The sequence below is a fragment of the Macrosteles quadrilineatus genome, unplaced genomic scaffold, assembly GCF_028750875.1.
Source record: "Macrosteles quadrilineatus isolate MER2022 unplaced genomic scaffold, UCM_ALF_1.0 Scaffold_4__1_contigs__length_99947679, whole genome shotgun sequence".
NCBI lineage: Eukaryota > Metazoa > Arthropoda > Insecta > Hemiptera > Cicadellidae > Macrosteles > Macrosteles quadrilineatus.
Window position 1 is genome coordinate 56,999,436 of NW_026542597.1, and position 24,370 is coordinate 57,023,805.

At 36.3% G+C, this 24,370-nt stretch overlaps 1 protein-coding gene across 1 annotated transcript in view; it reads left to right on the top strand.

The window, feature by feature from the left end:
• LOC128992033 (sine oculis-binding protein homolog) overlaps window positions 1–23,611 on the top strand; it is a 35,528-nt gene extending 11,917 nt beyond the window's left edge. The window contains exons 3-5 of the mRNA XM_054415380.1: window positions 1,858–2,014; window positions 20,488–20,728; window positions 21,094–23,611. Of these exons, the coding sequence (XP_054271355.1) occupies window positions 1,858–2,014; window positions 20,488–20,728; window positions 21,094–22,201 (1,506 nt within the window). The 3' untranslated portion in view covers window positions 22,202–23,611. The remainder of the gene's footprint in view (window positions 1–1,857; window positions 2,015–20,487; window positions 20,729–21,093) is intronic.
• The last annotated feature ends 759 nt before the right edge of the window (window positions 23,612–24,370 follow it).

A 24,370-nucleotide genomic window follows, 5' to 3' on the forward strand; every position in this document is an offset into this window, starting at 1 on the left:
GGACACTTAAAAATTTTAAGTGTAAACCCCCTTCAAGTGACACCTCATTTTGAAGTGTTTACAAAAACTTAAAGAATGGTGAAAACCAGAGCTCGCTATCTCTTCTCTATCCAAAATGGCAGCCAATATTAACAATTTTACCATTGATTTTCCACAACATTTGACGGGCTACCATTTTGGATAGAGAAGAGATAGCGATCTCTAGTTTTCACTATTCTTTAAGTTTTTGTAAACACTTTAAAATGAGGTGTCACTTGAAGGGGGTTTACATTTAAAAAATTTGAGTTGCCCCCCAAATTCCCCCTTTTGGGGGGGCAATCAAAAATTTCGAAATGATAAAATGAAACTTCCTGCTAAGATTGCTCGACCACCAAAAGGATATCTCTGTATATTTACTTGGAAAAATATTAGAGGGGGGGGGTCTTGACTTTTTATTCACCCTTTATTTATCCTAAAGTTATTATCAAGCATAGAAATAATTAATCTTTAAAACACAAAACACCACGTTTTAGGTTAGTACCAAGCGTTGAACGAAATGGGAAACACTACAACAGCTGATCGTAGTATCTTTAAAGAAATACTTTTAAGTAATTTAAACTTGACGAGTTAATGTTTTAATATATTAAACTAATTTCTTCATTAAGAGTATTCGCTTATTACTATAATTTGGTTTAAGAGACCAACACTTGCTTTTAAGTAACTTAATGGAAATTCTATAAGAATCTTTTTACTAAGTGTTGCCAGCTTATTTTCAAGCGTACACGTATTACATATCTTTTAAAGCATACTGTTTTTTGTTGTTTGGTTGGAATACTGGAGGGTGGCCAAAAAGTTAATGCGGTAAAAGTAAGTAAATGCAGCAATTAACTACTTTTCGTGCTAAAATCAGTGAAAGAAAGCCCACTTCGTCAGGTAACTGTAGGAAAAATAATATTGCTAGCTTGTGTTTTTATTTTTATGTTTATATAGGAAATAGGTACAGTATAATATTTAGTGAGTCGGTGGCTCAGTCGGTAGCGTCGCGGACTTTGGGCCCAAGGCAGCGATGTCGTGGGTTCGGATTCTGGTCACTGCCACTAAAATTTATCAGTACAGTTCACCTTTATACTGTACCGGCTCACTCCTTGCTTTGCTGTAAACGATCCACGCACGGGCGCTTAGTCTATGTGGACGGGCAAATGCAAGGTTAAAAAAAGGCCACCAACCTCTTAAAAAAAAATTATGATAGTCATCAGCTGGACCATCATTCAATTCGTGGTTCTCTTCAAATAATGATGATCTTACTTAGATTCGTTTTTCAAAAGCCTATTCCTGATGTAGCGTAGCGTATTTTTGTTCGTTATCTATTGCATAGTACGTGATAAGTAAAATGTATATTGTAGAAGTAAGGAAATTTGTCCAATAATGACCGTATCGCAAGCACATAAATACATAAAAGTATACATAAAGTTCTTATATACAAACAGAACTACTCTTTTCATAATAAAACGTATCGGTTTGGAACGTAAAATCTATGTTTGCAAGAGTACTATGATCTTGTTTTTTTTGTTTTTTGTTTTTGTTTTTTTTGAGGGGGAGGGATGGGGTTTTAACGAAGTTTTCAATTATTACATTTATTGGTAAGAGAATAGTTCAAAATAAATTCTTGTTGGCAACCTTTTGTTATATGTCATGATAAACAATGACAAATGGTATAGGTATCCAGCATCCAAAATCGCAATTCTTAAAGTAGTGCTACCAACTATCAAGCTGTTACATTCGGAGGAACGTAATAGAGTACTTGCTCCACGTAGAACAACCAAGCTATTACGAATTACCAGTACACTATCGTTGCAGCTATGGTGTTGTTGTTTCCAGGTTGACAGTCGCGATACTCAAGGCCTCAACCTGCACCACTTCGCCTCCAGGTCGCCTCCCTCGGCCCACGGGGGGAGTGACACGTCCTCTGATGGGGAGAGACCCCGTAGCAGCAGCCCTAGACACTCACCCGGCTCCCCTGCCTCTCCTCCTCCAGGTACAGTGTTCATAGTTCCTACCTCAGATATGTCACTAAGGTGGAATAGCCTATTCAACAATGGAGTGGTTTGTGGTTGAAACTCCCCTTTTTTGAGCGGAGCGAGCGAAGCGAGCGTAGCTCTTTGGGATCAACTTCAATGCAACAAATAGAGAAACATCACTCAATAACGGCTGAACGCATTTCAGCCAAACTTAACAAAATTACTTAGACTAATAGTGAGATGGTTTTTAAACAAACAAATTTCAATTAGATAATGCTAATGCAATTTAAAACGAACTTAAAATTTCCAAATTTTAACATTAGGCTTATGAGGCAAAAGTAGCCATATGACAGTTTTTTGTTTACAAAAAAATGTAAACAAGAGTACCATTACGGTATTTCTGAACTTTCTAGACTTTTCTTTTAAACGTTTTTAAGCCATTCCTATGATTTTAATAAACAAGAAAATGCCGTTAAAACATTTTTTTAAGGTGCCAAATTCACTGAAAATCGAGAAAATATACGGAACTACTTTCTCAATGCGCGGAGCATAAACAAGGAGCGGAGGGATACGGACCAGTGACTACTTTCTTTGGAACCTATTTGTGTTGCCAGCTGATTAAAAACAGCCAATGTTAGAAATCAGGATTTAATAAGCGATATATCGAACCGCATCGAAATCGATATTTAATCCGATAATACATCACAGGATTCACAGGTTATATTATGTTGAATTACATCGACGGTGCAGTAAGTTATTACACTTATTAATGAAACGCAGATTGAACACTGATCTAATCTAGGCATGTGGGGAAGGTAGCAAAGAAAGCTGAGTTTAACCGATTGCAGGGGTTGAAATTAAGACCAATGTTTATGTTGCACAGTTGAATTTAAATGTCAAATTTCCCCACCTGTTGTAATACTTTAATACTCGTTTTTTTAATAGTTACTGTTTTTTTTTTTATACTTTAATATAGCCTACTTTAATCGATTGTAAGGGTGAAAAATGAAGTCCAATGTTTTTGTTGTAGGCTACAGTTGAATTTGAATGTTAAATTTCCTTTCTCTTTTTTATACTTTAATGCCCTTTTTGGATGTTAATACCAGATTCCAACTACTGTAATATTTTCCTGGTCAAAACTACCATAATGCACTTTTGGAAGAGGTATCTGAATAACTAGATGTAGTAAAAACAAATCTGAATTATTATAATTTTAATCAATAAAACCAGCATTAGTACATCTATTGACCTTTTTACATTTAGTTACTTATACAAATATCAAATCACGTTTGTTCCGCTCAACTGGCTTTCACCTCTCTGAAAGCAACCCTAGTTTATTGAGCGAAGCGAGCGAAGCTCTTTGGGATCAACTTCAATGCAACAAATAGAGAAACATCACTCAATAACGGCTGAACGCATTTCAGCCAAACTTAACAAAATTACTTAGACTAATAGTGAGATGGTTTTTAAACAAACAAATTTCAATTAGATAATGCTAATGCAATTTAAAACGAACTTAAAAGTTCCAATTTTTAACATTAGGCTTATGGGACTAAAGTAGCCATATGACAGTTTTTTGTTTACAAGAAAAATGTAAACAAGAAAATCATAAGGTATTTCTGAACTTTCTAGACTCTTCTTTTAATCGTTTTTAAATCATCCCAATGATCTTAATAAACAAGAAAATACCGTTAAAACATTTTTTAAGGCGCGGAATTCACTACAAATTGCGAAAATAGAGGGAACTACTTTCTCAATGCGCGGAGCATATCGCAGTGACTACTTACTCTTGGGCACCTATTTGTGTTGCCAGCTGATTAGAAACAGTCAATGTTAGAAATAAGGATTTAATGAACGATATATCGAACCGCATCGAAATCGATATTTAATCCGATAATACCTCACAGGTTATATTATGTTGAATTACATCGACGATACAGTAAGTTATTACACTTATTAATAAAACGCAGATTTAACACTGATCTAATTTAGGCACGTGGCCTACATTCCAGTTACATTACAATCATATCCTCCATCAAGAATACTTGGTATTAACAATCATAAACTATTTCCAGCAAAGAAAGCTGAGTTTAGCTGATTGTAATGGTTGAAATGAAGACCAATGTTTATGTTGCACAGTTGAATTTAAATTAACTAAAATTTAAGGCACATACCTTCACGTCCACGGTTCATAAATGTATGGTCAAACCCACTACATGTTTCGCCTATACATAGGCATTGTCAAGTGGTCCTTCAAGAACGTTTCGTCCATTGTAGACTCGTCAAAAAACATTTAAATAAATACACAAAACACGATACGAAACATTTAACACCTAGTAGGCCTACTATTTACCGATCGCGGTACGGAGGCAGACTGGCTGGAATTATGTAACCCCGACCCCATGTAACATGTAAGTGATGTTTGAGTGAATTTAAATGTCAAATTTCCCCTCCTGATGTCATACTTTAATACTCGTTTTTTAAATAGTTACTGTTTTTAGCGAATTTCCCATATAGGGAATAAGCTATTACCGTAGTACTCATGGTAAGACCTGGATGCGGGACCGATTTTTTTTTTCGTTTTGAGGTCCCTAGAGGCCAAAAACACCATCCGTTCAAATTCATATATATATATATATATGTGTGTCCGTCAGCACGATAACTCGAGCAAAAATGATCCGATTTGGATGAAATTTGGTACAAACGTGTAAACGTACGTTTATTCGAACGAGTTCGCGATCCAGCATGATCGGACCATGGGAACGGGGGTTTACAGGGGGTTTTATAGGGTAAAAATAGGGTTTTCCTATTTTTGACCCAAAAAACATAAAATTTAGCAATTTCTTTCCAAACCATTTTGTAGAGCTTAAAAAAACAAATAATTTAGTATATTGAAGCGTTATTATGGGCCTAATAGTTACGGAGAAAATTCCAAAAAATTGTAAATTTAAAATTCCCATGTTATTCTTATGGAGAATAAGTAAACTGTAGTAGTTTGCTTGTTTGTGAACATATTTTGATCAAATTTGGAAAATGTTTTTATTTCTCACTACCTATTCACATTTTACAAAAAAAAAAGTTTTACCCTCCCTGATGCAGCAAACCTAAGTACTTGTTAAACTAATTCTATTTAAATCAAGAATAAATGTTATATTTTTAAGTAGACATTTCAGTGTAAATCCAATCAGTCAAATGGAAATTCGCTTAGTCTGCAGGTTTGCTGCGGCGGGGGTATTTTATACTTAAATACTTTAACCGATTTTAAGGGTGAAAAATGAAGTCCAATGTTTTTGTTGTAGGCTACAGTTGAATTTGAATGTTAAATTTCCTTTCTCTTTTTATACTTGAATGCCCTTTTTGGATGTTAATATCATCAGATTCCAACTACTGTAATATTTTTCGGTCAAAACTACCATAATGCACTTCTGGAAGAGGTATCTGAATAACAAGATGTACAGTAGTTAAAACAAATTTGAATTATTATAATTTTTATCAATAAAACAAGCATTAGTATATCTATTGACTTTTTTACATTTAGTTACTTATACAAATATCAAATCACGTTTGTTCCGCTCAACTGGCTTTCACCTCTCTGAAAGCAACCCTAGTTACTCTTTGATTTACTTTGTGTGTTTCAACTGCTATGGAATTGTTTATGTTTTTTTTACAAGAGACGTCCAAAAACTGGGTTTGTTACTATCTAACGCAACCCGTTTGTTAAAATATTAATAGCATGATGATAAATTATATTTCCATTGGAGATCGAACTAGCAAACTTCATATTTGAAGGCGATCACTTTAACCAGTTGACTGAGTAGACAATGAATGCATACCCTTCGATAATTGCTTAATGGTTTGATTGATCCCTTCGACGATAAACGGCAATTAATTTGGCAAACGGATTAATTTTAGTCTAATGGTAGAGTGCGGGACTTCGGTTCAAATCCCAAATCAACAATGGATTTTGTCCAAGCGAAGCCGCAATCCCTCCAACATTTTGGCTCTGAATATCAACAGACCTCACACACACGGGTCATGTTTTAGGGCCCATTAAAAGAGCGCCACCCTTCGACGTAGATTAAAAATAATGACCCTTCCGATCGCCAATGGGTGCAATTAAGCAATTACGCAGAGAAAGAAAAGAAACGGCTGCCAATTAACGGTCAGAATCGTGGTTGAAACCGAGTAACCATTAATCAAAAGACGGTTGATTCGTGGAAATATCAAAAATGAAATAATTGCAGATTTTCGACTGTGGCAAATTAGAAGTTCCGCGCCGAAGGCGCCAATTATTTGACGATTCCGATGGGAAAAGAGAGATTCGGCGGTGGAATTATTGGGGTTGTTGGGTTGTTCACGATCAGTATTGGACATGGAGATGTTTTGTGGCTTCGCGGGATTTGACTTGACCACTGCGAGGCTGATGGGAAACAAAAGTTAAAAAAATACCTTTATAGTAACGAGTCTAACTTAGATCACAAGTAGCAATTAGTAATGACAGATTTTAATAGCACCATAATGCATTAATCGAAATGGCTGTTTATCGATATTCTAGCAACACAATAGTTCGAATATGTTTTAAAGATACATTTATTTGGAATAGACATTTACTTAGAGGGTCTTAGCGATACAGTTAATCTACATAAAATTAATAATGTATTACGTGCCGAAAAAATAAAGAATTGCGCGTATAAATTTTAGTTTCTCCATTATTTCTCTACGATGACTACATTTTAACCCCTGTTGTTTTTATAGAAGAATTTTGGTAGTAAAAGACTAGCAAACTTATACGAGCGAAGACTGTTCGAACACTCCTAAGTAAGGTACGGTACATTGCTGTCAAAGATTCTAATGTTTTCCAGGAAATTTAAAGCTCTAACGAAGGTACAAATTATTAGGTTCGACTCTAAGACCCCTCACACCACGGCAGGCTTTGTAAAACTCTCAAGGACTCCTCCGATGGTATTAGCCTTGATAATGATGAAGGTTTAGATTGCAAAGAGCAAGTATCCAAGATTCCTGTACCCAACGGCAGGGGTCTTGGAGATTGTATAAGAAAAGCGGATATCAAATAGAAATTCTACGAAAAAGTTCTGAACGTAGCTAGATCCGGAATGCGAATATTATATGACATGCTCATCCCACGAAAATGTTCTGCACAAAGGTAGGTACAAATTATGACCCTTTAAGAACGCTTCATGCCACAGTAAAGTCTTGAACACCGTTAGGTACGCCGTACACCATGTACTACTGTACAAGACGTGAACATTAAAGACCCTCCCGTTCCACGGAGTCCTGAACAAAGATGGGTACTAAGTATGACCTTCCAAGACCGCTTGGTTCTACGGAAAATCCTGAACGAAGTTAGGTACGAAGTCCGTCTCTTCATTACCACACCTTTCCACGGAAATTTTCTGAACGAAGTTAGGTACAAAGAAAGTCCAACTCTCCAAGACCTCTTCTTTTATCGGAAGTTCTTGAACGAAGTCCTTGTAAACTTCTGACGAAATTATGTACAAAGCCAGTTTCTCCTAGCTGTTCATCCACGGAAAAGTGCTGAACTTTAGGTACAACGTCTGATCCTCCAAGCTGTTTAACCCAATCAAAAATTCTGAACTGTAGGTACAACGTCTGATCCTCCAAACTGTTTATCCCAATCAAAAGTGTTGAACTTTAGGTACAAGGTCTATTCCTCCAAACTGTTTATCCCAAGGAAAAGTGCTGAACTTTAGGTACAACGTCTGATCCTCCAAACTGTTTATCCCAATCAAAAGTGTTGAACTTTAGGTACAGACGTCTGATCCACGAAACTGTTTATCCCAAGGAAAAGTGCTGAACTTTAGGTACAACGTCTGATCGTCCCAACTGTTTATCCCAATCAAAATTGCTGAACTTTAGGTACAACGTCTGATCCTCCAAACTGTTTATCCCAAGGAAAAGTGCTGAACTTTAGGTACAAAGTATGTTCCTCCAAACTGTTTATACCAAAGAAAGGTTCGTTCTGAACTTTAGGTACAAAGCCTGTCCCTCTAAGTTGTTTATCCCGCAGAAAAGTTCTGAACGTTAGGTACAATGTGCGTAGTCCGTATCTCCGAGACCCCGGCAGGAAGTCACTGTTGAGTGTGTTTTCAATTAGCCTCGCCTTGACTCTGTACTCCGATGTCTCGACACACGACACCACATAACTCTCCTAACAGCGTGGATCAGGTTTCTCTTATCTCTTATCTCAGCCCGTGCAAACCCGCTGCAGCCATTCAGATATTCACCGTCACCGACCAAGTTCCAGTTCTCGTCAGATATTTCCCACACGATCCCCACGGGTTTCAGGTTACCGTTGAATCATTTTTGTTTAATTTAACAGACATTAACCATCTGGCATTTATAATTTGGTGCGTCTTAGAGGCGATCCATGAATTTGAATTATCAAAAACTATTTGAGGTTATCAAATCTGTTCCGTAGTCTAAAAATATTTCCACTAAACTATGATGCTATCAGCTGTTTTTTAGACGCCATTTGATGAACGGAAATACCTAAGTAGCTGCTCTTTCCTCGCCGTTGATCATCACTTCCATGCATCATGTGGATCAAAAATTACTTAAAACATTCACCGTCCATCCACAAACAATCCCCATTCATTCAAACACCCCACAAATATTAGATCATAAAGTGTACGGATCATAAGCATAAACAAGTGACGTCACTGACCCGAGTCTAATACAAATACATTATCACGGTCTTAAATTAACATACAACATTAATTTCTGCAATCTAGTGAACCTAAAATATTTTCAACTTTATAAGGACAGTAAGGAAAACATATACCCTACATTCTATTTTAATTTTATTAGGGCATTTGCAAACATAAAATAATTTTTGTATGGTGTAATGTTTAATACCAATTAGTTATGAACGGCATTTACTTTGGTATGGGGCGGTATGAAGATGTTCCAACGCTGTAGTAATGTACGATTTTTATACCTGTACACCATATACATTTATACACCATTTTGATAGTAGTTTTGACACAAACAACAGAGAGTTTTGACAGATTCAGCAGTGTGTAGTGTGTTTGTGACAGCGGAAGTCTGTCGAATGTCGATAATAATTATACAGAAGTATACAGAAGCGGTCACTAGGCACGACAGGCTGAGGACAATGTAATGTTGCCGCAACTGCCGTTTTCTCTTTTCAGATTAATTAAGGGTTGAACTCGTACTTTTTCTAACTTAGTTCCATTTGAAGTTTTCCAGTTCGTTTGTATTGAGTTCGTTCTTGTACAAAACTCCACATGACCACATAATGGACAAACCACTGTAATTCGCGTGATGCAATGCAATGTCATAGTGTAATATCGATACATGCGAACCACCCTATGTCTTTGGTTTGGTCCATTCACTTAACTGAATTCAATTTTAGAACGTAGAGGGCTGGAAACAACTTTACCCAACGAAACCTGCATCAGCAGTTGCGGTATCTAAAGCAATACAGCAGTATGAAAATTTAATTCGCGTATATTCCATTTAGTTCATTTTTTCGTTCTTGAATTTCGATAAAAAAATGTCGTGAACAATAAAAATCCAGATAAATGACATAATTTTATTTTATGTACACATAAATAACCACTTAACACAATATGCAACTATTTGTTCTGCCCGTGCCTTGCCACGGGGAGAGAACGCAGAGGTGATTCTTCCCTGTCTCGTCCAATGCCAACTGCTGGTGTATTAAGCACTTATTCTTTATGTAAATCAGTTTTATCAATGTACAAGTCACAAGGAAAAATACTGTACTCTTGATGCAATATTTATATGGTAGGTACCTAAAACCAAAAGGTTAAGGAAAAGTAAACAAACAAACTGAATCAAAATAAATCGAACAGCTGGCGTATCTTCAATGTTTTTAAATATAATTAATACAGTCCTTAAATTGATGTCCCTGCTCTTAGAAGAGGGCTTATCGAAAAAAAATCTGGTATTTTTTGGGGAAGTTTCACAACAAGACCTTTCATTCAAGTATGCGATTAATAGGTGCGCGGCTTATGGTTTTCTCAAACGTTAAAATTCATCATAGATTGTTATATAGATACCCACATGAAAATAAATCGCATTCCTCTATCACAATACATGAGAAAATACCCCCTTATCCCCCCCTCCAGTTTTTAAAACTACCAGCCCCCCTAATCACCACACTAGGAGGAGCGAGGAGGCGAGACGTGGTGTACCGGTGAACTCCCTAGCAGCTAGCTGGAGACAGATCACATCCTCACACCCCCAGGCCACGGTGTCTGGATCTATTTCTGTACCTCTGACACTGACACCAGAGGTAGCAGGAATAGCGTGGGTCGAGACACCCGACACTCCAGACCAGACCAGCTGATACAGAGTAGACCTACTCGACCAACGGAGTAGTGAGTAGTGAGTAGTCTTCAACATCCTCGTGTTCCTTTTACACTGAGCGCTTAACCGGGAGAAGCGTTCTACAGTACTTCGGCTGGTATAAAAGCATTACAAAAGTTAACGAAAATTGACTTAGTATGTATAAAGCCGAAAACTTTCTATCCTTCACTATCATCACTAGAAAATTTGTTCCCATTTTCTAAGGTTTGGCCAGTATTGGAATAAATTTGTAGTTTATTTCAGCTACAGTACCCAAAATTTGGTGCACGATCGGTTTTGGAGGGGGTTCAGTACCCTTGCGCCCATAGAATAGGTTACAACCTCGTAAAAGTGGTAAAATATATTTCAAGTTTTGACATTAAACTTAAATGTTGGGGGTCAAGGAGTAAAGTTGCAAAAAACATGTACCGACTAAAATTTAAAGTAAACTAAGAAGAATTCGAAGCATTATAATATTTGAAAAAAAATACTGCGGTAGAAAAAGTATCGAAAAATTATTAAATATTTGAAAGAGATTTACAATTTTTTAAGTAGGGCATTTTTAGGGGTGAAGGGGTGTGACTTTCGCAAAACGTCTAAGAGGGATTTGTAGAAAATCTAATTCCTGACGATGAAAATTCTTTCAAATCTTTGCTAGCTTTTACCGTTTTTTCGTTATAGCCGTTTAAAAAAACGTGTTTTGTCGTTTCTAGATGTCCACCATTTCGGATTTTTTAGAGGGTTAAAATTTAAAACTTTTGACTTTTGAAAATGTTACCATTAATTCAATATCACTTAATACAATGCTGCCAAATGTTAAGTCTCTAGCACGTTTCTAAATAGTTCAGATGAGCATACCAAAGTCGGCAACGTTCAATGTATTTCCCATAAGAATAACGTGGGAGGAATTCTTAATTGAGATGGGGGAGGTTAAAATGAAAAATGCAACTTTTTAGGATTTTCCCGGGGGTTTGGCACCAAGACTTACAATCGTGCCAAATTTCAGATCTCTAGCTATTCTAGAGGTGGGTAAACATTATCCCCAGTGAGTCAGTGAGTGAGTGAGTTACACATCGGGCTGTATAGTGATTTAGATTTGATAGATTAGACAATAGATATTTCATCCCATGAACGTCGTTCAATTATGCCACCGAAAGTGTGTACCTACTAAAGTAAATTAACCATTTTAGTAACTAGTTGATAGCAATTAGTAACTAAAAATGTATCACTAGTACGCCATATTTTTTTACAAAACAAAACTAAAAGAACAACATCTCACATCAACTATCATAGTAACAAAAACAATGTGATACAAATGTAGCGCACTCTACAAATGGCTAATAAACTATGTTCTTTTTGGATAAAAAACTGGCCACAGCTGGTAGATGTGTGAGAGGTCATTGTAGGACTGTCAATAGGGTATTCAATAATGTCCACATGTTTAAATGACATCCTAATAACTTGCATTTTGAATCACCACTACTTTTGGCATAGGATATCATTGACTATTGCACACTCTGTGGCTTGACATTCACAGTTACAAATGCCCCATCTATCTCGCTATTCTCCCTAGTGGGGACGTTATCACATCATGACAATCAAATCATAAGACTCCTTGTAGTTATTGACACTATGAGACTTTTCTATGTAATGTATTGACATTATAAGACGACATGATGGTCTTGGACATTATGAAATAGACCCTCCCCAGCTGTGGTCTAGTCGTTGCTGTTGCTATATGCGAGGGCCATTGAGAGTTGGCTGCTGCGTGTAAACTGTGGGAGACAGTAACAGCAACAAAACAGCTGGGCTGGCGTGCTGATAGATCCACCACACACCACACACCACACTGACGTTCCAGGCCGGGTGAACACCGTGCAAATCAAAGATAACCATGTTAGAGACTGAAGACATCTTGGTCAAGCAAAAGAGAACATTAAGAATAATCACATTTAGTGATCGTCTGGCTCACTACAAGCCTATCTTTCCCAGGCTGGGAATTCTAACAGTTAAGTCTTTGGTCAATATATCCTCGCCTCCATAAAATAAGTATTAGATAATATTTAGGAGTTTCCTTCCAGAGCAGCAGAACATCGTCACTTTACTAGGCATCGCAACAAACTAGATGTTCCTAGAGACTGTCAAGGACTCAGAAGGCCTTTAGTAATGGAGCCCTAACAACACATTAAGTTGCCAAACTCCATCCTTCTCCTCGACAAAAGGGAACTCCCTGAGATACTTAATGCGTACTTTAAAGAAAAAGCCTACTACTCGCTGAAGGAGTATTTTGATGACGATTAGGCCTAGGCTGAAGTACGCCTGTACACAGCCTCAGTGTTAAATATATGTTTGTTAAACTTGTAATTATGTATATAGTCAAGAATTTCATGTTTTTAATGACACCATCAATCCCGCGTGGGGCAAAGGATGAAGAACCGGTAATAAGGGGTAATTGTTAGTAAAAGATAAACGAAACAATTATTTTAGATAAACCAAACTTCCTTACACATCACAATAAATTGACTTTGAACTGTGCAAGTAGGATTTCACATACAACTGCTCTCTGGATCTTATTTAGATGTGTTTCACATGTGCAGTGCGCTGATGTCGAATAAATTGGTTGTCTATTTTTCTTTTTTCATGATAGTTTGGTGATATAATAATATAAATAAACTGCTTCAAAATTAAATCGGTAAACCTCGCTAGCAAAACATTCAAACACTTTTATCGTAATATGTTGTTATAGAATGTTTTCCTGAATGCTTATGTCACCGGCCACCGTTATTATGATGCAACAAGTTGCTACAACCACGTAGTTCGCAAGGATGTGGCATACAAGAAGGCGGTAACACACACACACGCACAGTCTCAGCTCTAAAACCGTCTTACTACCACCTTATAATTATTATCAACTCCTCCTCTGGCCTAATAACAGACGCTACTTCCACAACTACTCCGGTCACTGCCTTCTTGTCGGCAACTCCCAGAAAATTGTAGTCCCCCCTCCCCCCCCCGGGATATCAGGTGCTGGCTAGTGTGCAACCGCAAGTGTCAAAGAGTCCTGGAGAAAAAGTTTGGGGGACACTGAAAATTTGACAGTGTTTAAACAGAAGCATTGGCATTTTCTTGGCTTGTTAAAGAAACTTTAAACTTGTATTGTTGTACAAAATGTATATTTAATAAGTCTGGAATGATTTGTATTCGAACCTACAATTCTTCCCGTAAAAAAACTATTCCATGTAACATAGAATATTATCGAAACTGTTCGGTTGAAATATTCAGCAAGCTCATTGGATGAATTAACTACATACCAAAGCACCGGCAAACCAAATGTGACCAATTTGGCACGAACTGTTTGGTCTAGACCTAGACTGTTGTTCTGATAGTTTTTATCATAGGCCATAATTTATAAAAATGTGCAGATTTTCGACTCAGCTTACATTAACGATTTTATTGTAATCTATAATATCAATGGAAATTGGTGTTTGGGAATCGGTGGATATTTCTTTTGCTGCTTAGTATGTAATTGCAAACAACAACAAAAGTTAAGTGTATAAGTTAGTTTATCTTGTGTGCTGACTGGTAAGAAAATGAAGATTTTGAAAGATTAATCGTGCTAATCGAGACATACATTAGTGCATGATTGGATTTCAAAGATAAGTATAGTTATAATAGTATCATTGAGATGGTATAGATATAGTTTATAATGTACTTAACTACTTCTAATAATCCAGATAGTCACCAGTATTATTTAGTTTCACAAAGCACCAAAAGAAAAAAAAATATATACCCGTAACACAATAATACCTATTCCAATAGTTTTCATTAGTATAATCGACAGAAATAGTCGAACGCTCGTATTTCTTATTAGGTAATAAAACTAATGAGTGATTCAGTCACCAGATACCGCGGGGGGGGGATAGAGGGGTAGAGGGGGTGTAGAGTGACAAGGATACGAGACTCCGCAGTTCATCCCTCCTTGTCACACTAAACCTTCAATCCTCGTCATTATTGAAAAACGATACTTGTCTTTCATCAGTGGGTTCTTTGTATCAAGTCAGAATCGGCAACCTGATACACAAGCGGTCCTGCCGTGACGTCACTGTACGGCTTTGGTTTTAATTAAATCTGGATTAAGAAAATAGTCAAATACTATAATATATATAGACAAGGGTACTTTGGTATTATACCGATCACACCGATAAATCGGCTACCAAAAACATTTTTTAATTAGTTTGAATAACAAAATCTTCCTAACCTAACCTAACTTAACCTAATCTAACCTAATCACTCTTATGTTATAATTATTAGGTGTGATCGGTATAATACCAGAGTACCTATACAAGCAAGGGAGTAGGCTGTTTAATCTATCATCTATCTATGATACTACATATACTAGGTGATATAATACTTATATTATAGTAAATTGGCAATTTGATTAGGGAAATTAAGAACATATCAGCATTGACTTTAAATAGCCGAAAATTGACTTTACTTCTCAACCTATTGTGTCTGATCTAAAGCAGAAGTCTGTATATGTGTTTTGAGTCTGGCGAGTTAAGCTGGCTGATTTAATTTTTGTCCTCTTTTTAATTGATTTATTTTTTTATTATAAAAACATATATTAAATAACAAACAGCCCTCTGCATACTGGACGGAGCTAACCTGAATTTTTTATTAAACCGAACCTAAAGAATAGTAAACCTAGAGTGGAGTATGTTAAGCATATGAATATATAAATTTGCTAAGATTATAGGGATATGAGGAAAATTGAAAGTTGAATAAATAGGTTGTGATGTGAGCATTTTATAGTATTGATCTTAGATATCGCAAGTTGACTATATTTTCCTTCGATGTTATAGCAATTTTCGTAACCTTTTACTGTTTGGTTATAATCGCTGTCAAGCGATAGTTTGCACGAAAATCCTATCATTCAGTTAAATAAGTTTTACGTTGGTAAAACATTTCAAATCCTCATTTCTACAAGCTTACCCTGGTCGGATATAAATACAAGATTGCGCAAGCAAGGCCAAAACCGAGTCAGAGAGTTTTGGAAACTTAAGAACAAGAGATCGATAAGTAGCCACAGGCGGGATAGGGTTACACGTTGGCACCGGGCGGTAACTCTGTACCAGCTTCTTTCGTTACGTACCCCAAAATACTCCGCCGTAGACACGTGTAAACCAACCCCTCAACAGCATTCGTAGGAGCGGGTGTCGAGTGTCCGGCCGGCAACTGTGAAATGCGTTCCTACCAGTGCTGTTTGTGTTAGACTAGAGCACTAGAGGAATGGTAAATCACTGCGAGAAGCTGCTACGAGAAATATTATTTTTGTTTTGGTGAAATTTCAAAAGCCTAAAATGAAACAAATATTGTGTAATAGAAATAGTTTATTTTACATAATAGTGGGGTGGGAGGTGGCCTATTGTGTTCAGCACTTCTACAGATTTTTTTTTATTTTTTAAATCTTTATATTATTTTTGGGGTAAACCACGAATGTTAGAACAGAAATGGAATAGATCATAAACATAGACATAATCAAATGACGTCACTGTTGACCGGATGTCTATAACAACGATGTAAAAACTACGTCTATAATAAGCCGTAACAGCTGGTTTGAACGTTTTTAGACAGTTCCATTTAAACATTAATAAAACCATGTTTACTTGTGGCTCAGTGGCATAATTTGTTTATGTTTATTATTCATGCCGTTTATGTTTTAAAATCCGTGGGTACAACCACGAATACTAGAAAAATACCGGTATGGATCATAAACATAAACAAATGACGTTTTTGGCCCGAAAGTAAACAAAACCCCTATACTAATAGCATTAATTAACATATGGTCTTGTTTACTTTCGGGACAAAAAACGTCATTTGTTTATGTTTATAATCCATACCGGGTCTTTTCTAGTATTCGTGGGTACAACCTGGTACAACTATGGTAACGACCACGACTCCACACCATGATATTAACACCATGGTATTAACCACACCATGAATGGATCGCAGCCTATTGGAACGGCCCTACCCCACACAAATTAATGGACCGAGTGAACTTTTTAAATATATGTTGGTTCAAACATTTGATCCAATGTTCATATAAATCTGACAAACTGTGATATATGCAGTGTGTATATGAATGGTGTAAATGAACTTCTTGAGACCCTAAACAGAGTCTCGGTTCTTGAAATTACAATTAAAAATAACATACAACTACTTCCTTCGAGGAATTTTATAAATAATTAATTTCTTAATGACATGAACACGTATGTTAAAAATTACATTCGTGCCATCAAACACCCCCAATACAAAGAATCACATTTATTCCGGTTGATTTTTTCCAATACACTTTACGCCAATATAAATCTTTGCAAAAGTCCAGAATTATCCTCCACCATTGTTCCGACTTCACCAATCTAATGCGAACAATGACGTTGACAAACGTGGTTTTTTGTAACGAAACACCCTTAATTATTTGCGAAGGACGAGCGTCCAGCGGGATTTAAACAGAGACTTCTCCCGTTACTGGATAAAGACTAAAATCATTAGTATAATGAGTATCTGATATCGGAGTCGATCAGCTGTGCAATAATGACTGTCTGAGATGTCGAGGGGTGGGGGAGGGGGAGGGGGAGGACATATGAAACTGACATCCCAACCCGCCTTGTCATTGTAAACCTTTTCTTCGTCCTTCGTAGAACAACGGCACAACGCGCAACTACTGTTACAGACGAGTAAACATTTTGGTCCGTCCAGTGTAGAATTTATTCTCAGAGTAAAAGGAATATTTTTTTAAATAAGTGTTTATTTCTAGGGATTTTATCATAATGCAATTTAATGGTATTTATTTACACTTAACCTACCCGGTACCAGTTTTAAGATTTTTAGATTACTTAGTGTAGTAAGTTGGATTGTGGTACCAACACCTTAAAAAACATAGACTCTTTCGTGGTTTTTATACATTTTCAAAATAATTGAAAATGTGTTCATTAACTTAACAACATTTTTTTAATCTGTAAAAATTACTGAAAATCCGTGCAACAATTTTATGACATTGTGGACCGTGGTCCTTTTATAAAGTTAACCCCAAGATATTACCTTAATCAGGCTAAATTAATTACACAGTTAATACTCTATGGCACAGTTAATAGTAACACCAGTTCCACGGTCAAATCATTCACTAGTCAACAAATCGACGTGTAGGATCTCGAATCCAAAATCACACCACAATGTTGAGCCGGGATCATTACTGGTTAATTATTTATAGTAAGTAAAGTATTGTACCTGTCATGTAGGATAAATGGTCTTTTACTGCTAGGTCTGTACAGTGTACACCTTTCTATAATCGAACTTGTACAGTACAGTGCAACACACGCTACAGATTGTGCACACACAATTTATTATGCACCACAATTGCGCTCGATTTCAAGAAACCCACAAGATTGTATTGCTAATTTAATTTAAAACTCGTCTATTACCAAGGTCTGGTACGATTTAATTTCACAGATCTTATCACCATCCCTGACCTACAGAGTACAAAACCCTGTATCCCACTTGGCGATGGCTCAGTTTCGCGTGTTTTGCTCCCCATATTTTCTTATTTCTGGCGCCTCCCCAACTACTTACACCACCAATCCACACAGGGATACAAGACACTGATCGTCGATGAAAATAGCTTAGACAAGAACACTCTAAACTAACGTAAAATATCAAGTGGAAAAAGTAATATGGCATTACAAAAATTTACAAAATTATAATCCCTACATAATTTAGGGTTCATGAAATTATCACCGATCGCTTTTATCATGCATAATTTTAATTGATATAAACATATTGATGAAGTTGCCAAATGAAAATGCATTTCTTTGAACGCAGTTCCAGACATTCTAATTATTCATTTTAACTTGATCGTAAATTATTTTCGGTGAGTTGAGAACTCCCAAACGCTGCTCCAGGTATACACATTTTTAGTCTCGAGGGATATCATCGATAGTGTAGGTAAATCAGTTATAAGTAGGTAATTTCAAAGGAGGGGATCAATTTCTTTGGCTACAGTTTGCTCCAAAAGATAACCGCAAGATCAATTAAACGACTAAAAACTTACTTCGAAAGAGAAGTTTGAAAAAAGCGTTGTACTTTTTGTTTTAAGTATTCAAAAAGTTATAAATAAAGATACTCATTTCTGACATTATCATGTTTAAACCAACATTGCACAGTTCAAATACATTTTATGACGTTGCAGGGACAGGTTAAATGAGTAAATGAGATTTACAGCTAATTATCGGATTCCCTTTATTGGCATAACTCACAGTGCAGAGGAAATCCAGTTTCCCTAGATAATAAATAAACAAAGAGTGATCGGCTTTAGCAGAATGCTAATTAAAGTTTTTGCCGTCGGGAATAATGGGCGTATAGAGTGCGCGCAGATCGGGTGTCGCCGACGCGAACAAATTGAAATACAACACCGCATCGAAATCGGATCTCGCGGCAATTAAAAACTCTGCTAATGGCACGACTCAAACTACACGCCGGCTGTAGTTAGTTTGAATAACTTTAGTTTCATATCAGCTGCTCGGATATCCGTTACAGCTGATCGTTACAGTGTTGCCAACTGGGAAGTGTGACCAACATTTGAAAAGTAAAAATACATCGAGTACATGTTATATTACAAAAAGTGATATTTTAGAATAGAACAAAATTGTCATCTGTGTATGAGAAGTGAAGTATTTTGGGTTTCATAATGGATTTGAAATTAATATTAAATTTAAAATTAAGTTCTTAAGGTCTACTACCTACTTGTGTAAGGTTAAATGTGAATCAGACTTAATTTTTCACACAATTTATGAATCATTGCACTTTGATAAGTTAATCTGTAAATAATTACTTTTTATCATTGAACTCTAAAGGGGGATTCTAAATAATCATCGACATTGGAGGCTGTAGAATTGGATTGGCGAAGTCAGTCAGTCAATGGCATCATTTGGGGGAGGGCTTCGGGGGGTGTCTGCCCAGTGCCCCCCTGGTTCCTGGATTAGAGAAAAAATATGCTGTTCCAGCAATTTTTCATAATTTTTCCTTTTGTACATTTAAAATAAGCTTAAACCCCTATTTTTTTGTTTCAAAATTGCTCAATTTTCTAAGAGAGGGCCCTGGACCCCTTTCTTTGGTAAGGGCCGGCTGCACCCCCTCAAGGATTTGGTGAAATGGCCACTGCAGTCAGTGAGTCAGTCAACTATAGCATTGGGTTAGACACTTACTAAAGTAGCTATCCATCTCATAAAACATATGAGGAAAATTGATCCTGGATAAATTTGCTTTATTTTACTCCTTTGTTGGTTTCTTGGAAGCAGAACTCACTCAACTTACTCAATCTCTCAAACAGAAGAAATAATGGTCTAAAATCATTGAATCGGTGCTTAACTAAAATATTATTCTAAAGTAAATAATATTTTGTCAATGGTACAGTAAAATATAATTATTGTTGAATTAAGTTACTGATGGAGTGCACTGATTACTGATTATTGTTAAATAAACAAGATTTATATTTAAACTAAATTGAAAGGAAATCTTAATGTGAATCATGTAATTTTTTAAGTCTTTCTAAGGACCAAAAGGAATACTCAGATTTTGATAGCAGCACCCTCTATGAGTGCCTATTTGCCTTATGCTGAATTTAATTGGAATGTAAAAAAAACTGCTACAGATGGTCCATACATAGGCCGTCTACTTCAGTATCCAACATTTAATGTTTGTCCTGAAGCCTATGTCAAATCCCACCAATTATACCAACAGGCAAAAACACTTTCAACCAGAGAACTCTCTCCATTGAACACGAACACTGGTAGATTTGTGGTCTTCTGTGGTCGACAGTGTTGTAGAAAGTCAGCACACTTGTTACGACAACTTTGCTGAAATCAAGGCACTCTGAAGATCACACTCTGCATCAAGGCTAGAACAACTATAGACAGTAATGTTGTGTCCTTTTTGACACAGTTGACCCCAAAAGACCAATAATCTACCATTAGTGACTATGAGAGCTTATCCAGGAAGACCTTCTGAGATGTGCTTCACATAGTGTCACAACCAAATAACCAACACTGTTGTTTCACAGTTGCAGTTCCCCCGGGATGTCTCTCCTGTGCCTGGTGTCGCAAGGTGGGTCAAGCCAAGCAGTTCACATTCAAGACCTCAACACCTCGGGGCTCCAAGGCGTTCTGTTCTGAGGTGTGCTTCACACAGTGTCGGAGAGCGAGCTTCAAGCGCAACAAGACCTGTGATTGGTGCCGACACACCAGGCACACTGTCAACTATGTCGACTTCCAGGACGGCGATCATCAGCTGCAATTTTGCAGGTTGGTGTTTGTGGTGTAGCACCACCAGGCAATTTTAATGTAAAAGCCTTTCTACTCACCCCTAAGTCAGATATATCCGTCAAATCAAACTTTATTTTCTTCATAACTTTTGTAAAAAATTAGTTCATCGCTTAGAAAAATCTGTTAATGTTCCATTAATTATTTCAAGCAAAATAAATTCAAACATAACCACTTTAGTTTTTAAATGTTACAAAAAAATATTTATGCTCCAGCCCATTATTTAATTTAGCCCTGGAAGGGTTAATAAATTAATGAATTTTTTTAGTTAATATACTGTAGTATAAATTGCATCAACATGATTAACATTTTGATCAACAAACAAAGTACATATCTGATTGTTTCAGTGACAAGTGTTTGAACCAGTACAAGATGAACATCTTCTGCAAGGAGACACAGGCTCATCTCCAGCTTCATCCACATCTGAAGGAGGCAGCGGGGGCGTCTGCGGGGGTATCTGCAGGACCTGTGGCGGGGCACACAGCCCCGTCAGGCTCAACACTCATAACTCCCGAGCTGTGGATGAGAGACTGTCGCTCCGAGTCCCCTACTTCCGACAAGTCTCGGTCACCTGAGAGAATACCTTCCCCTATCATAGAGATAACCACCCCAGTCAAGCCCTCACCTCCCCCATCACCTTGTCAAGACGATGACGACCTCAAACCTACAAACCTTACAGTGTCACCTAAACCTTTACCAATCCCACCACCCTTACACAAAGTGTCCAAAAAAGAAAGTAGTTTCAAGGCGAGGAAAGTTCGAAGTAAGAGATTAAAAGTTTCTGCTCCGATAGTTACGCCACAGGCGGAAATCAGTGCGAATTCCTCATCTCCGAGAAGTACTAATAGCGGTTCTCCTCCCAAAAATCCACCTCCCATGGTGCCTCCTATGCATCCTTACCCACTGCCTAACCCTCTTCTACCCCCTGATCATCCGTTGCATAGACCTCCATTTCTCAACCCAGGATTTTTCCCTCCACCCCACGTTCTTGCTGAGTTAGCTTCTAGGTTTCCTCTTCCGAGGCCACAAATCCGAAAGCCTCATCCAAATAGCAATCTTCCACCTTTGCTTCCCCTCAACAGGAATGTACAGTTTCCCCCACCGTTGAATTTCCCCCCTAACCATCAACCACCTCCGCCTATTGCACCGTCCCTTCTTCCACCCCCTACTCTTATGGTTCCTTACCCTGTACTCATTCCAATTCCTATCCCCATTCCCATACCTATTCCTATTCCAGCTAATTTCAAACTAAAAGAGGAGAAAAGTACAACAGAAAGGTCAGAACCAACACCAGCAGTTGCACCTGTAAACATCAAATTAGAAGCAGAAAGTCCACCTCCGCAACAGGAGACGGGCATGAACTTGTCCATGTCACAACCTCCTAGAAAACGGAAAAGACCTGAAATTCCATCAGAAGAGGAACTTGTTCCCAAACAAAAAATTGTTCCTGCCTGACGTCTATGGTAGGCTGTTATTTACTGTCCTATACATTATTGCATCAAATGAATGTACCAGTATTTTCTGACACAAATTAATCTAAAGATTCTAAACACTCTGTTGATATAAATAATAAGCTGATAGCCTAAGTAAACAATTGGTAAATTAAAGTTTTTTTTCTATAAAAACCACCTTTCTGTACTACAGTACTTTCACACTAAGAATTTACTTTTGAACATTAAATATCAGCTAAGGTATACACAGTGAAATCATTGACTATTGGATTGGATAGGCCTACTATTGGATACTATAGTCAAAGGTGAAACGGTATTTTTGTAAATGAATGTGGTAAACTCATCTACTTCAAGCATTTAATATTTTTTTTTGTTTTATTTTTGTTGCATTGTTGAATTTTAATTTCTTTTTTAAATTTGAAATTTAAAGTTAAAAAAGGGTATTTAACAATACTTATTACTTATTTCACCAAAAACTTCTAATCGAATTTATATAGTTTATCCTGGATTAATTGAAACTTTAATTGTGTCAGTAAATAAAAAATAACAATACTAGTGATCTTTTATTTTAAATCACGCTATCAGAATCATGTTCATGATGTTTCCCATAGAATAGTAATTTTTTTAATAGGAATTGTTAAAGTTACATTAAATTTAATATATGTAAAATATTTGTCATAAAAACCTCTTAGCTACAATAGTTTTCAATTGACCACAGTATTATTTTGAATAGGTAATGAATTTTCTCTTTTTGCCAGTTTTGTAACATGTTTAGTTTTTGAAATCTAGTCGTCCATTGAATTGATTTTTCTCCAAACATAATATTCTGAAAATAGTTAAGATAATGTTCGAGTTTCATGAAAGTGCTAAATTAGCTGTGATGAGAGGGAATGGAATACAAAGATTCCTTTAACATCCTTTAAAAACATACAACTGATTATAATTAAACTATTTTAAATTTTGTGTTTAAAAAAATTTATATTCCTTCAAATTATTTAAATTGGTGCGAATCACACAAAACACTGAGATGGATTAAACAATTGTACTCATGAAAGTGTAAAATATATGTAAAACTTGTAAGTAATATGTATGTAATTTTTTCAAAAATATTTCTATTCTGTGGACAAGTTGAAGTAAAGAAAATAATTGAAGCGTATAGTAAAGAAATACCAAGCACAAAAAGTTATTATGAATAAAATACATATATTATGTTGCAATTTATTTCTTTTGTAAACTTTCCCCCTGTTGTATACTACTAAGCTCTTATGATGTTTTACAATTTGAGTTCTGTTGACTACCAGGATTGTGCTGTCTCATCTATGTTTCTATGTCAATGTTTTAGATTAGTTTTGCTTATGTACCTGATTGCTAGGTTTACTAGACTTTATTACAACCTTTTTATTATTGTGTTTATAATTAGTGTTACTATATTTAGAAATGTAAACAGTTGATTAAATGTGTTACCTCTTTTTAATGTGTTTTTATTTTATGTAAAATCCTGGGTAATAAGTGGTAAGCGATGTTAAGTTTAGAAACCTTTAGCTTTCTAGTTTCTACTATACTAGAGTCAAAAACTAAATTGGGTGACTTTCAGGCTTTCAGTTACTAGAAAAATATGGAATGAGCCACCTTTTATACCCCTATCAAGTATCAACAATCACAGAGTGAAAAAGAAATTGAATAACCCCCGCCGCAGCAACCCTGAAAACCAAGCAAATATAAATTTGTCTGATTGGATTTTTACCAAAATATTTTCATAATCAAGTCATATTAATCCCCAAGGTATTTACGTAACATAGATTTGACTAATGCTAAGGTTTGCTTGTACAAGGAGAAGAAAATGTGTTTTTTATCAAATAATAAGTGAAATAAATAACAGGCAAACTACAACAGTTTTCATTTTCACCTTAGAATAACATGAGAATATTAAATTTAAGGTTTTTTTTAACATCTATCTAACATTTAATAGTAGATTAATGTTTCAATGTACAAAATTGTATCTTGGTTCAGCTCTGTCAATGGATCTGATGAAAATTTGGCATTTACATGTTTTAAGGGTATAATTTGAAAATTTGTTTTTTTTCAAAATGTTAAAAAACCAATAACATTTAATTTCCGTAATCGAAAATTACAGGTTCACCAACTCAATCAAGCTCATCCAGCTCTGCACATT